The sequence below is a fragment of the Monodelphis domestica genome, chromosome 3 (genome assembly GCF_027887165.1).
Source record: "Monodelphis domestica isolate mMonDom1 chromosome 3, mMonDom1.pri, whole genome shotgun sequence".
Taxonomy (NCBI): Eukaryota; Metazoa; Chordata; class Mammalia; order Didelphimorphia; family Didelphidae; genus Monodelphis; species Monodelphis domestica.
This window is the reverse complement of record NC_077229.1, coordinates 459,783,088-459,798,122: the sequence shown is the minus strand read 5'-3', so window position 1 is coordinate 459,798,122 and position 15,035 is coordinate 459,783,088. Positions and strand designations below refer to the sequence as shown.

The 15,035-nt window shown below is 33.0% G+C and overlaps 1 protein-coding gene across 2 annotated transcripts in view; it reads left to right on the top strand.

Moving 5' to 3' along the window:
- Positions 1-15,035, top strand: part of EDIL3 (EGF like repeats and discoidin domains 3) — a 703,912-nt gene that overhangs the window by 516,567 nt on the left and 172,310 nt on the right. For both annotated transcript variants that reach the window (XM_056824616.1, XM_056824617.1), the window contains 2 exons: positions 6,380-6,535; positions 13,592-13,736. In XM_056824616.1, coding sequence (XP_056680594.1) covers positions 6,380-6,535; positions 13,592-13,736 — 301 coding nt within the window. The remainder of the gene's footprint in view (positions 1-6,379; positions 6,536-13,591; positions 13,737-15,035) is intronic.

The following is a 15,035-nucleotide window of genomic DNA, read 5'->3' as shown; positions in this document are numbered from 1 at the left end:
AGAACTAGTTGGATAGACTGGAATTCACCTTTGTAACTAAGCTTCAGAGGATCATAGCAGTAGACCTGGAAAGAATCAGCCTCAAAGATTCTCTTGCCTCACCCCCCTTCATTTTCCAGATGGGGAAACTGAAGCTAAAGAAAGTGAAGCAATTAGCCCAACATTATACAGATAAACACAAATAACTGACATTTGTTAATTGAGCCAAAGATTTATATCACTGCATCTTCCTTTTGATTTAGCAATATCATTATTGGTTTTGTTTCCTAAGGTGAACAGGGAAAAAGGAAAGAACCCAATATGTTCTAAAATGTTTATAGCCGCTCTCTTTGTGGTGTCAAAGAACTGGAAATTGAGGGAATACCCAGGAATTAGAGAATGCCTGAACATATTGTTGCTGGACTACTATTACAATGTAAAAAATGACAAGTTAATTTTTAAATGAAAAGACCTACATAAAATGAAGAGTGAAATCATGAGATCCTAGTGAACATTATACACAGCAACAAAAATATTGTTTGAAGAGTGACTCATATATGTCCAACTTCTTACCTATGTGACCATGTTTAAGTCATTTAGTGCCAAATGCTTAGGTCTTACCACTCTTTTGCTTTAGAAACAATCCTCAGTATCAATTCTAAAACAGAAAGTAAAGAATTTTTTAATCCAAATAAAGTTTTTTTTTTCATTTTTATATGACTATTTCTTTTCTCTATGAACATCCAACCCCTAATTTTCCATCGTATTGATAAGCCACAAATGCATTATTATTGGTACTGATAACATCTGGTCACAATTTGGACATATAATTTTATAAAATTTAGCAAGCATTAAGTGCCTATTCAATATAAGGCTCTATGCTAGCTTTAGGGGATACAAAGACCAAAATAAAATTTTATCTGTCCTTGAGAAGCTTATGATCTAGTGGGTGGATATGATATGTACCCAGGTAAGTAAATTTTCAATTATTTACAAGGAATTATCAAATTATTTCAAGAGGAAATAAATACTAATAATGAAGGATATCAAAAGAGGCCTTAGATATTGAGTGGCACCTGATCCATGATTATAAGGAAGAGAGTCTATGAACTGGAGACAAGAAGATTTTATAGGAAATAACTTGTACAATGATTGAAGGAATCATTGAGGTCTCCCGGAATTGAATAACACAAAGAGTTAAGAGCTTAAGTTGCCAGGTCTTTTAGATGTCTCAAATCCATGTAGCCTCATTTTCTACCCATGGTCAGCTGTCAAATGCCAGTCTGACTCTCCAAGGCACTCCCTTTATACATAATCACACATATCCAGATACTCCATGTAGAGAAACCTTCTTTTAAGTTCTTTATCCTCTCACCAAGCTCTCATTACAAGTGAGCCACAAATACTCTAATGAGTTAATACAAGACGGAGTAATTGAGGCAGAAGGCCTTAGATAGTAATGACTCCATAATAGAAGTGTCAAGAACAACAATGAATGAATCTTAAGCTTTCTTTTTCTTTAACATTGAAAGAATTAGAAAGCATTGGTGATAACATATTAATAGAAATCCAGCATATAAATCTACCAGTCCTTGACAATAAAATCATAGAATGTTGGGAACTGGAGGTGACAATAGAGATCATCAAATCTATCACTCTTATTTTGAGAAATCACAGTCTTATTCATTTTTATTGATCCTTGAATGATGAAAGCAAATCCCTATTAAATTCAAGGTATTTAAGAATTATGTGTTAGTACTATTTATCATTGTCAAAAAAAGAAATTCCCAATTTTACATTAAAAATATTACTTGAACCAGAAAGGAACTAGATATACTTCCTAATGGAAGATATATAAATGCTTGATTATCTAGGTAACAATATATCTATAATATTTTTTCAGGCTTCCAAATACTGGTAGCTTTAAATCATATTTTATGTGGTTTTGAGAAAATCAGGAACTTTGAAATTATTTTTGATTTAATCATAGTTCTTCTACTTAAGCTCCCAAACAAAAGTCTTCAGCTCATCAGCCAAAAACTCTAGCAGTGATAATTTGACCATCCAGAGAAAGGTATAAACAAGATAATTGAAACAAGATAAAAGATAATTGAAAAGGGAATGCTCAGTTATATCAAACAGGGAACTTGGCTTCTAAAATGGGGGCAAACATGATTCAGATTGTCCACTGTTTATGCTGTACATAATAGAAAGTGATTTGGGCATAAAGATTGCCAATAGAAAATGGATTACGTGCTCAAAGCTCTAGATGACTATCAAGCCTCCATATTCTCTGTGCTTAGTGACAGCTGTAACAAATTACTCATGATTATAACAAGTTTCTAGGGCATCTCAAATCCCACAGCCAACATTCTAAGTCAGATCTTTAATGGACCCCATGCCCATGAAGCTTACCTTGAGTAATGAATGAAATTAGCTATAAATAATATTTCTTCCTTTTACTTATAAAGCAAGAAAGGAATTGAAGAGCTATCAATCTGAGTCATGATATTGATGGGTGAGCAAATGAAACAGCATAAGAAAAATGATTTTCTCAGTTAATTTATTAAATTTAAGCCTCTTCTTTTAAAAGTAGGCATTACACAACAAATTTGCAATTGCAATAACTTGTCTAAATTTTTTAATTATCTATTTATCTTTGAAGATAGGTCCTTGAATTCTTAAAGCTATTCATGTTTATTTAAAAGATTGGTTGTGGTTTTTTAAAAAGTCTTTAACATTTTCAAAAGTAGAAAAGTAATACTTTACCCTTAATTATGATATTTTAAAGGTATCTTGATGATATTGAATTTTAAGATCAAATTTTAAGAAAGGGTGTGTTGAACATTAAAATTTGGGAGATGTTATCTATGTGCTTAATTTTAAAAATACTCACTACTTTTTTTTGAGAAAAATAAATAATTCATGACATTCTCCTATAATGTATATACATTTAAAATGATATATAAAATATCAGATGTTCATTATCTTTCCCCATCCCTCTACAGAAACAGCAATTAAGGCAATAACATTTCAGAAAGGAAATAGCATTGTTCCTTCCTTCCTTCCTTTTTTCTTCCTTCCTTCCTTCCTTCCTTCCTTTCTTCCTTCCTTCCTTTTTTCTTCCTTCCTTCCTTCCTTTTTTCTTCCTTCCTTCTTTCCTTTTTCCTTCCTTCCTTCCTTTTTCCTTCTTTCTTCCTTTCTTCCTTCCTTTCTTCCTTCCTTTCTTCCTTCCTTTCTTTCTTTCTTTCTTTCTTTCTTTCTTTCTTTCTTTCTTTCTTTCTTTCTTTCTTTCTTTCTTTCTTTCTTTCTTTCTTTCTTTCTTTCTTTCTTTCTTTCTTTCTTTCTTTCTTTCTTTCTTTCTTTCTTTCTTTCTTTCTTTCTTTCTTTCTTTCTTTCTTTCTTTCTTTCTTCCTTCCTTCCTTTCTTTCTTTCTTCCTTTCTTTCTTCCTTCCTTTCTTTCTTTCTTTCTTTCTTTCTCTCCTCTCCTGTTTGGTTTTGTCTAGTCTTGTCTTATCTTGTCTTATCTTTTCTCTTCTCTTCTCTTCCTATAGCATTTGCATTGCACAGTGGTTTTCACTTTTTTAGGGGGAGTGGATTGGACTTGTGATTTCAACAAGGAGGAAACTTCTAACAATTTAGTTTAAAAATTTATAGTTTTAGAAAAAGGGATGGGGGAGATTGTGAGTTTGTCAATTAGCATTGATTAAGAACTTACTGGGGTTTACTCATAAAAGACAAATATATATCTTTTTTAAAAAAGGCAAACAAACTTCCTGCTCTCAAGGAGCTTATAGCCCAAAGAGATAAAATGCAAACTCAATATAAACAAACTATACACAGGATAAACTTAAGATAATCAATAGAGGGAAGCTGAGACATTAGCTGAGACTTGAAGAAAGCCAGAGAATCTAGGAGGTGGAGATAAGAAAAGAGAGAGTTGCATTCATAAGGGACAGGAAAAGTTATTTGCTTAGGATCACAGAGCCAGTATCTGTTATAATCTGCATTTGAATCTGTCTTTCTGAAGCCAAGGCTGGCTTGCTATGCAACCAACACATTACACTATCCAGTATATAGTAGTTGCTTGATGCTTACTTAATGAATGACTAAATAGATAACTAAGTGGACACATGAGGAAAGTTCTAGACCTGAAGTGAGGGATACTTGAGGTGAAATCCAACCCCAGAAACTAACTATATCAAATCACTTAATTTCTCTCTGCATCTGTTTCCTTATCTGTAAGGGCAGGATAGCAAATGGCACTTATCTCGTCGGACTGTTGTGAGTATAAAATGAGGTGATATCTATGTAGAACCTTGGAAAACTTAAAGCTCTTTGTAAATATTAATTACAACCAAAAATAATTTCCCACCTTTTGACATAGGGCTTATTTATATTAAGTGGCAAATTGTGTTATTTGGGTTAAGGACATTAAAAAAAAGAGAAAATTCAAACTTTGAGTCCTTTAATTTTTTTCCCATATAGATGTTATTTACTATTAGGCCTTAACAATAGTTACATCCTTTTAAAATATTTTTCATCATAATCATCACAAAAGGAACACAACCGAAAAAATGATTTAGGGCTTTAAAAGGACCTTTTTTTTCCTCAATAGCAGTTTTTGCTCTCATACTTTTGTTCCCCCAATTCTTGTAATTCATTAATTCCTTTTAAATGAGTAGATTTTAGACCATATTTAAGCAGAGTAAATGAAAAATTTTGAAGTTGATAGTGAAGACATCTCATTTTTACATGCTATCTAGGGAGATTATGGTTTAAAATAACATGATTTTACCCAATCTTCTTTGGGAAGGAGTAGCAAGAGAGAAGATATTGCACCCTTTTAAAAGATGTATATGTTGAATTCATGTTGTTCTTATCTACTTTATTTGGGACATAAATACACTGTTGGACTTGTGAACTGATCTATGCCCCTTTTTAAGGAAAAAAAAAAAAGAAATGCTGGCTCCTGTAGGCATAAACATTTCAGAAAATATAAAGAAAATTAAAAGGAAATTGGTCTAAGTTTCATTTGGGGCTGGTGGGCTTTGAGGCTTTGTATCTGATTTCTGATCAAATTTACTCACAGCAGGAAGGTGGGGGTAGGGATAGTTAATGTGTTGCAGAACCCAAATGTTATTCCAAAAGACAAAATGAAATTGAGGGAAAAGACAAAACTATGTACTGAGTTTCCAAAATTGAATTTTATAACTTTAACACAAGGAAGTGGAATATGTAATTATAAAATTGTTCATATGAAAATAGATCTAGAATTCTGATCCTAATGAATCATGAAATTGATCATATGAATCATCATTATAACATGATTATAACCTGGTCTCAGTATACCATCAGTACCTCATAGGAGCCTTCCCTGCTATCCTCATGCTGCATGTCACCTTGAATTATAATGTGTTATACTTATCTGTGTTCATATTGTATCTCTCCATAGATATATGACATATTTCTTAAGGGCAAGAATACTGTATGAGTGCTTCATATTTGCAGAGTAATGAATGAATGAATGAATGAATGAATAGTATCTAGAAAAAGGGAAGTAACAAATCTCTTTGTACTAGGCATACATCTGAAACAGTGTGGTTAGTTCTAGTAGTCATATTGTACAAGGGTTATTGACACATTGCAAGCCATCTGGGGGTCGGTGAACGGGAGGGTACAGGACTTCAAAATCGTGCATATAAGGATCATACAGAGGAACTGAATATATATATAGCTTAGAGAAGAGAAGACTCATGGAAGGGCACAAACATCTTCGTATTTAACATTTGGAATATTATTCTGCATAGAAGAAGAATTAGAATTATTCCACTTTGCCATAAAAGGAATAACTGAGGCAAGTAGGTAGGCAGTATGGAGAAAAAAATCTTAAAAATTAAAATTACCCCAAAATGGAATGATCTACCTTTGGTACCGATTTTTCTTTGACTGCAGATTGTCACACAGAGGCTTTTGTTAAAGTTTTTATGAATAGGACACATAGGGAGGTTCCAGAAAACATTTTAATTCTTGGTAGATGACTCCGTATTTCTGAAGTACCACACTAAGAATATGAAATATGAGAAATAATGATAGAAAATTATATTCTACTACATTTTCATTACTTCTTATTCCCTGTGAGGTGTTAAATCATTAAGTCTCTCTTGTCTTAGCAAGGATATCTTATCTTTCTGTAGTGTTTCATACTTTTCAACATCATAATACTTACAAGTTGTTAAAGCATCATTTTGTTCACTGGATAAATTTTTTTTAAGCATAGAAGAGCAAATGAGTTCTTTTATATATTCTTATTGCCATCTTTACAAGAAAATTTAAGTATTCAGAACTGAGAAATTAATATGATTATTAAATAATTAATGATGATATATTGTCCCTACAGATAAATTTGCAAAGGAAGATGAGAGTCACTGGAGTTATCACTCAAGGAGCTAAGAGGATTGGAAGTCCAGAATATATAAAATCCTACAAAATTGCATATAGTAATGATGGAAAGAGTTGGGCAATGTATAAAGTAAAAGGAAGCAATGAAGACATGGTAAGATTGATTAAACTATATTAAATTTATATGCTGTTATCAATTGACAAATGAATTTAATGTCTCAAAAAGAAACTTAAAGTTACTGATATCCAATAATGCATTTTCTTTTGTAAATAAGAACAATAAATTTGTATATGGTTTCATGTATGACTTCCTTAGTGCCTAATTGACAGATTCATAAATACTTTGTCCCAAGTTTACCCTAATCCTGATTATTTTACTTAACCAATTTTCATTTTAATTAGTTTACCAGTAATTACCCATTACTTCAGTTTCAATTTAGTTTTATTAGAGTAGCAGAGTTCCTTTTAACTCTACAGTAAAACAACATATTAAAAAACTAATATCCCAGTACTCAATGATAGTATATATAGATTTCATGTTTTACAACCATATATTTCAAAATGTTAGTTGAAAATGTTTCTTAAGGAGTAATGGAAACAAAGAAATGCTTTCAAAAATGAAGATTTTGATGGGAAAAAATGTACTAATATGGGCCACCCTTATTATGATAGGGAAATGACCATGGGTTATCAAAGAAGTCTTTGCAACCTAACTTAAGCTCTGACTCTTTCTTCAAGTTTGAAGGGCAAGTTTAATGGCTTCCTGTGCCTGTTAAACTGGAACCAAACAAAAAATTACATGAATCTCTAAGACCAGAAAATTGGACATTAGGGATTATCTCTTTTGGCCAAGTAATCCATGAAATGGACATAAATATACAACAAATGGCATTTCTTTCTCTGTAACCCTTTTCCAGCTGTGCTCTGTCATTGACGAAGCAACAGAAAATGGAGCAGAGGATACTAGGAATTATTATTATTGTTTTTGTTATTGCCAACATCATTAGCTTTTTAACAATAGAGAAGTAGTGACTCTTTATTTTTCTACTCTAGAGAAGAGTTGATCTATGATTGTCCTTGATTATGCATGTACACATTTGGGACTGATAATACAAACACCATTTTATTTTCAGAGGCTTACTTTTGATTTTTTTAAATGTATACATGCTATCGTGTGTGTATCATCACTTAAATATAACAAAAATCATATGGTGAAGTATAGGCAAATGTAGAAAACTTTTGCTTAGGTTGAACTTCCAGAACAGAATTTCTCTCTTCAACCCCCTGATGGTGGGTAAGGGGGGAGCAATTTTTCTGGGGTACTTTATTTAAAAGCAGAGGACATATCCTAAATTCTATCCAATTTTGAACAATATGCTTAACCTCTCTGAACCTTGATTTCCAACTATCAAGGGAAAATAATAACATTTATACTATTTACATCACATTTTTTAGGATCAAAGCAGCAGCTACATGGGACAATAGATAAAGAGCTGGAGTCAGGAAGATTCATCCTCCTGAGTTCAATCTGCCCTTAGACACTTATTAGCTTTGTGACCTTGAAAAAGACACTTAACCCTGTCTGCCACAGTTTCCTCATCTGTAAAATGATCTGGAGAAGGAAACAGAAAACTATTCTAGTATCTTTTCCAGGAAAACATAAAATAGGGTCACAGAGAATTGGGCCTAAATGAAAAACAACTGAATGAAAAATTTGTGAGATCAAATAATAATATTTTTGTAAAGCACTTTGTAAGATATTTTTCTATATAAATATGAGCTAATATTAATCTTTTTCAGATGAAAATACTAAAAAGAAGCATGGTTAGAGGGCTAGCCTTAGAAGCACTGCAAAATGGTGAACACATATTCCATGAAATTGTGTTTCCTGTTACTTTTTTGATGAAAAATTTTTATCTGTTAACTTATCAATAGCATTTCAAGTAGAATATGTGAGCCTCCTTCCATTTGCCAAATACTCATCATATATTTTCTTTTCATTTATCTAACTATTGTTTAATTTCTCCAAAAGTCTTAATACATTGCTTGGTGTTGTAAGATCAGATAATAAGAGTATTTAATATTTGTAATTTGTCTCAAAACAGATTCTTAAAACACCTGGATTTTCTGTCTTTGTCTGTAAAAGTTTATAAGAGAAACAAAAAAAAATGTTTGAGAAAATATGAATAACTACAGGCCAAAATATCTATTTTTCATCACTATACATCTTTAAATAATATAGATGCATTTTGGTAATTCGTTTGAGGAAAAAATAAGAAGGAAATAGACACACTTTTACATGACTTCCTTATGAAGTCTGCAGTGGGAGTCCTTGTATTCTAAAGTCCATATCGTAAAAACTTTTAAAGGTTATTCATTTCATCTGGCTCATTTCCCTTAATTAAAAATGGGAACTTCTAAAGTCACCATAGGTCTAGTTATTAAGTTGCTAACAGGCCTTGGAAAATAATAATATTGACATAGTCAAATCAAAATTAATATTAAACTCAAAGAGAAAAAGTATTACATATTCCCAAGCAAGTAGAATTTCATATGCTTGAGTAATCTGAAGAAGGAGACCCTCCAAACTCTCTATTCCAAAAGTGAAAGCAATCGCCAGGTCCTTCTTTCTTGAATCAAAGCATGGTGTTAGGAACTTTAGTCTCTATACTTCATCTAAGACTGTCAATGAATCCCATCAGTGCTGCCATAGCTCATGTGTCTGCTCTCTGCTTCATGGGGCATTAGTTACACTCAGGGTGCTCTGGTTTCCTGAACACTTCCATTATCATCTCAGGCACATCATCGTTTCTATTTTGTTGACTAATGACAAATAAACTTATATATAAACCCTGTCCCCTTTCCTTGCCCCAGTGCATACTTGTACCACTGGCACCTGGTCTCAGGGATAATGGAAGCTTGGCAACTTATTCTATGAGTGATTACTCTATGAGCCTAGTCATTCTGTGATATACAGCCCTACTCAGAAATGCCTGCTACACATGTATTTTGGACAAGCACTGCAGATTGATGAGCTCATTTCAGAATTTAATAGGAGGCAACTGATGATGCATTGCATTTGGAAAACTGCAGGACTTTTGATGATTCTGAACTATTCTCTGCTTACTGAAGTTCTCTATGGTTATATCTGACTGAAAATCATGGAACATCCTAATTTCAGGGAAATCTTACTAATTTTCAAAGATAACTTTCAATCAGCCCTCTGGTATCTACTAATGGTTCTTCTCACCTAGGACTCTCAAATATAGGGAAACTGTTTTTGAGTGGACTTTCCTCCCAGTCCACCTTTTGACCTACCTACATCAAGCTTTGAGGGTGTTCTTTGACTCTTTTAAATAGCCTGTCCTTTCTCAATAAACCTATCCCTTTTCACTAATGGGCTAATGGACTTCTGGATTCATGGCTATTTGCCCAACATTTTACACTCTCCCTATCTCAGGGATCAGTATCCTCAGTAGCTCAGTAGCTCATGACTATCAATGGACAAACCCCATACCCTAAATCTATTTCTACTCCTGTATCTCAATCCATCTCAAAGTACTCCTCTTCCCAATTTTTCATCTGATCTACCTGCTTCTTCCAGGGTCCTTTAGGAATACCTACTCTATGATTAACACACCTTTTTTTCCTCATAAAGCTCTTCTTTTCTTTCCTCTTCCAACTTCTGGCATTCACTGAGCATTGCCCCAATCCTGACAATTCATTTTCTAGACAATCTTTTTACAATATGACTTCATTTTTCTCCTTTAACAGCTAACTGGTAGTAGTAGGGGAGTTGAAATATTTCTTGAATCTGTTTTCTAGTTTCTTCCTTTAATTTCATCACTCAGCAAAATCTATTTCTTTAAATGTCATGCTCTGCAAACTTATCAGTCAAACTCTGGATGGTTTCCAGAGCTTTGTACATTTTGCCACCTCACTTAGTACCATGCCTGGTTTTATCTCTTTGCCACTATACTCCCTTTCTGTTTTTTCCCCTTTCTCCCTATTCTCCTATCCGAATACTATCTCATTTTACTACTAGACCTTAAGATATAAAGATAAAGATATTCTTTCAAATAACTTTACTACTAAGTTCCTCAATATTTTCAGTTACCAGAATATCCTCCATTCCATCTTAGCTAAAGAGATGATAATATCCTTGATTTTGCAGGTTGTAAGGCACAGAGAAATGTGGAATGGTAAAATCATGATTTTACCATTCCACATTTCTCTGTGCCTTACAACCTGTAGCCCTCTTATTTGTCTCTACAGTCACATTAAATTACTTTGACTCCTCTCCACTTCCCATGCCATCTCTCCTGCATTATGTAAACTCTTCTCTCTTCCCAAATTTGATCCTTTGGTGGAGTCAGTTTAATTTTACAGTATTCTCTCCTGAATCTCCTTCTCCACTGACCTAGACAAATTGCTATTTTAATTATGCCCACTATCTGCCTCTTTAACTTTTATTCATATTATGTTCAATGGAACTGAAGGAAGTCATACAATCCAATTGATTAATTCTACTACAAATTTATTTTATATGTCAATTGGACTATCACTGTAGCAAAATGATCCTTCTACTCCCCACTAATTAATCTCTATCCTACTCACCACATGACAGTAATTCCAAATTTTCTCATCTCTTCTCAAGTCTCCATTCATTAGTCTTTTAGAGGAGAACTTGATTTCAAACTTTAATTTTAAAAAATTATCTATCATTATGTATCTATCCTCTTATCATCTAATTTTTAAGAAAAAAAACCTATATGTAAGCAATATCTTCACTTCTTCTCCTCTTACTCTCTTTAAACCTGGATTCCTGGATTCTGCAACCTGGATTCCAACCTCATAAGTCAACTAAAGCTACTCTTTCCAAAATTATAAATGATTTCTCAATTACCAACTAATGGCCTTTTAAAATCCTTATTATTCTTAATCTTTATACAATATTTGATGCTTTCAATCAACTTTTCCTTCCTCTCTGGGTTTTAATTATACTTTTCTTTCTTGATTTTCTTCCTTTTCCTCCTTTCCAACAATTTATTCTTAGTCTTCTTGGTCAGATCTTCTTTCTGAGTTAAATATGCTAACAATGAGTACATTTCATTATTGCGTACTGAGCCCCTCTCATTTTCCTTTCAATGCTATCTTACTTGATGACCTAATCATCTCGCACACACTCAATTATCATCCCTTTGCAGATGTCTCCCAAAATTATATTTTAACAGGTTTCTGTTTTATGACCAGATAAAGAGGTATACCAGTTAAAAGAGAAAATGATGGACAAATGAATAAGGGGTATTCATGTTATGCATTAAATGTAAGAAAACAAGATGAAAAAGCATGAGAGAATACTCACTTTAAATACTCATAGATCTCTCAAGATGAAAATGTACCATATTTCCCTTTTCTAAATGTCAGTTCAGATCATGTGTTTACTTTTTTAATAAAAATGTTCAAATTTAAATATATATATGTAACCAATCCTATTGGTTTAAACTCCTGGATTCATTAAATTGCACTCATGAAACAGAGTAGGATTGAAGAACCTTTCTAATATTTAAGTAAAGTAATGATTGAAAAAAATAAGATGTTGACAATGGTAGAGAAATAAAACAGCAAGCTTCAGAATAGCATAAAAAGAAGAAAAAGAACCATTCCATGATTTTGATCCTATATCTATATAACAGAGAGAAAGAAAGAAATGATTTATCATCAGGTGAACTGGGGTAGCATAGATAGATTCATTATATGACTCAGAATCCCATATCCCATTGTAAAATGAATATGAACATCAGAAGCCCAAAGGAAGAATAATTCTAAATTAAGACTCATAAATCTACCTCTACTTCTATACTTCAAAGATCTTTGATTTCATTGATAAGAGTACTCACTCCACTTTGGCAGAGCTCACTTTTGAAAAACTTATACTTTGTACATATCCATATAGTTGAAACAGTCTAAATCACTTACAAACTTCTTTTAGGGGGTTTCCAGTGATCATGTAACTTTTTTTGGTAATAGAGAATCTTAACGACCCTCTCTCCAAATGTTCTTAGGTAATAGTCAACCACCAAATTCACATATAGACCTTTAAAATGTTTTCTTCTTTTCTCAGATTATGTGTCAGTACAATTTTCAATAATGGGGAGAGGGAGGCAAAAGGAGCTTAGAGGAAGAAAAAAGAATTCAGGTGCAATGTGGTACTTGAGCTAAGCTTTGAAGGAAACTAGGGATTAAGAGCCAAAGCCAAGGAATACATTCCACACATGAGGGCAGGCAATGGAAAGGTACCTCTTGTGGAAAGGTCAAAAAGACTAGAATGTGTAAAAGGACACAATAAATAATAAGGCCAGAAAATTAAGTCAGAGCCAGGTCATAGGGGTTTTAAATGGCAAAAAAAGAATTTATATTTGATCCTAAAGGTAGTAGCAAGCCTCTAGTGTTTTATGAACAAGGATGCAATATCATTAGACCTTTGCTTTAGGATAATCTTATTGGTAGATGTATGGAGAATGGACAGGAAAAACTTGAGAAGGAAAATGAATTGGACGGTTTTTCACAATGGCCCTGGCTTACCTAAGGTCGTAACTGAGTAAGAATAGTGAAGAGGAGATCCAAGAGATGTCATAGAGAAAGAACTGATGACACTTTACAATTAAACATAGGAAAGAGGGTGAACAGTGTGGCATGACAGACAAAAATAAAGTAAAAAATTAGAGCAAGTTTGGGGAAATAACTGACCACAATTCTATGTCAAATGGAGGAGGGCTTTAATAGAAGTGCAAACACTTCAAATAACACCATGCAGAAACAAGCTAAGTTTGTTAAGTGACAGGATAAGGAAATCTATATCACAAGAGTGTGAAGAAAGAAAAGACACTGAAGACTTATACCCAAGAATGAACTGGAACAACACATATTAGAATCTTCTTAATTGAATTAGGATAATATCCTAAGGGACAATGACATATTCCCTTAATTAAAATTATAAGTATATGTTTGTTGTTCACTGATATTAGCCTGGAGTTCAAGAGGAAATTTAAAGACCCCAAATTCCTAAATGCTTTATATTCTTGAATAAATTATCCATTTTTATAAAGGGATGATCCAAGGATTTAGTATTTTTATAAAGTCCCACAATAAACCAAAACAGAAATATATGCAATTCATCATTTTGATCTTTGTGGTTTGTCTCTCACAGGTATTCCGTGGAAATGTGGACAACAATACACCCTATGCCAACTCTTTTACTCCTCCAATAAAATCTCAGTATGTCCGACTCTATCCCCAAGTGTGTCGGCGGCACTGTACTTTGAGGATGGAGCTTCTTGGTTGTGAACTATCTGGTAAGATTCACATTAGCTCATTTTTCTTTAAAGAAAAGTGATTATATCAGAGCTTTAATGTTAAACTACAAAAAAAAGTCAGTATGTATAGCAATGCATATTTTGTACAAAATTTCAAGGGTTTAATTGAGTTATCTACCTCAATTTCTTTTATGTATTTGGGTAATCAGAACAATGATAGAATGATGCTGGGACACAGAATTAAGAAAGAATTGAATTACGGCTGTACAAAGCAAATGAAATATTCCTACTATTTAACATGAACAGATTTAAACTTGTTTTCCATCATTTTTTCAGATGTAGAAATGATTGATGATTTGTGACAAAGGTAAAGTAACTATTGAAATCTTACTTCTCAAGGTCAAGTAGGTTTAAGATATATAGGAGGAAATTTTAGGTTTCAACTCTGTTTCTCACTGCAAGAACTCACTTCTTTAGATTTTATGAAACATGTAAATTAATCATACTTCCCAAGAGGGCCATTCCTCAACACCAGAATTGCTACCATAAATTCATTTTGGGATCCTTCTTGGCTAGCTCCCTGCTTATGTTAAAAGAAGTGGTTATCAAGTTCAAGGATGATCTATCAAAGGACTCTGAGTTAAATAATTCTTGTCTCACCAGGGGCATCAAAACTAGATTTAGACATGAAAACTTAATGCATTAATCTTGCTGTAGTCCCTTTTCAATATAGCACTAGATTGGAAAACAAATAGGAAATCTTTTCAAGGCATTTTTGCTTTATGGGAATTTGGAGTCAGTGGTGGGTTTCCTCAGCTAGAAAAGTCTTTGCCTGAGTAACCTGAGATTGTTTTGTTCAAATAACTTGGATGGTCACTCTGTTACCAAGTGAATTGATACTAGTACCTTCAGTTCTAGGTTAGTATCACTTCAAAAATTCAATGAAATTTTGAAATAACTGAAAAAGTCCACTGTGTTCTTAGGAAAATTAGTTTTGGTCATTAAAAACTGTCATTTGTGTTCTTGGTCTTTTTTTCACTGGCCTCTGGGTTTTAAATGCCACCCTCATATTCCATCTTTCCTTTCTTTGATGCATTCTTGAAGTAAGGAAAGGGATCTTTTCTGAATGGAAAAAAATATATTAAAAGGCCTTCATCTTCTTTTCCTTTTGAAAATGAAAATGTTTTAATGAAAGGAATTCAATTAATTGAGCCAGATGAACACATCTTACAACAACAAACTGTTTTCAGAGCATAGTCTAAATTCAAAAAATTGTAAAGCAACTAGGCATACTATTTTGGACTATTAATTCATTTTCAATAATATTTCTCCTCACCT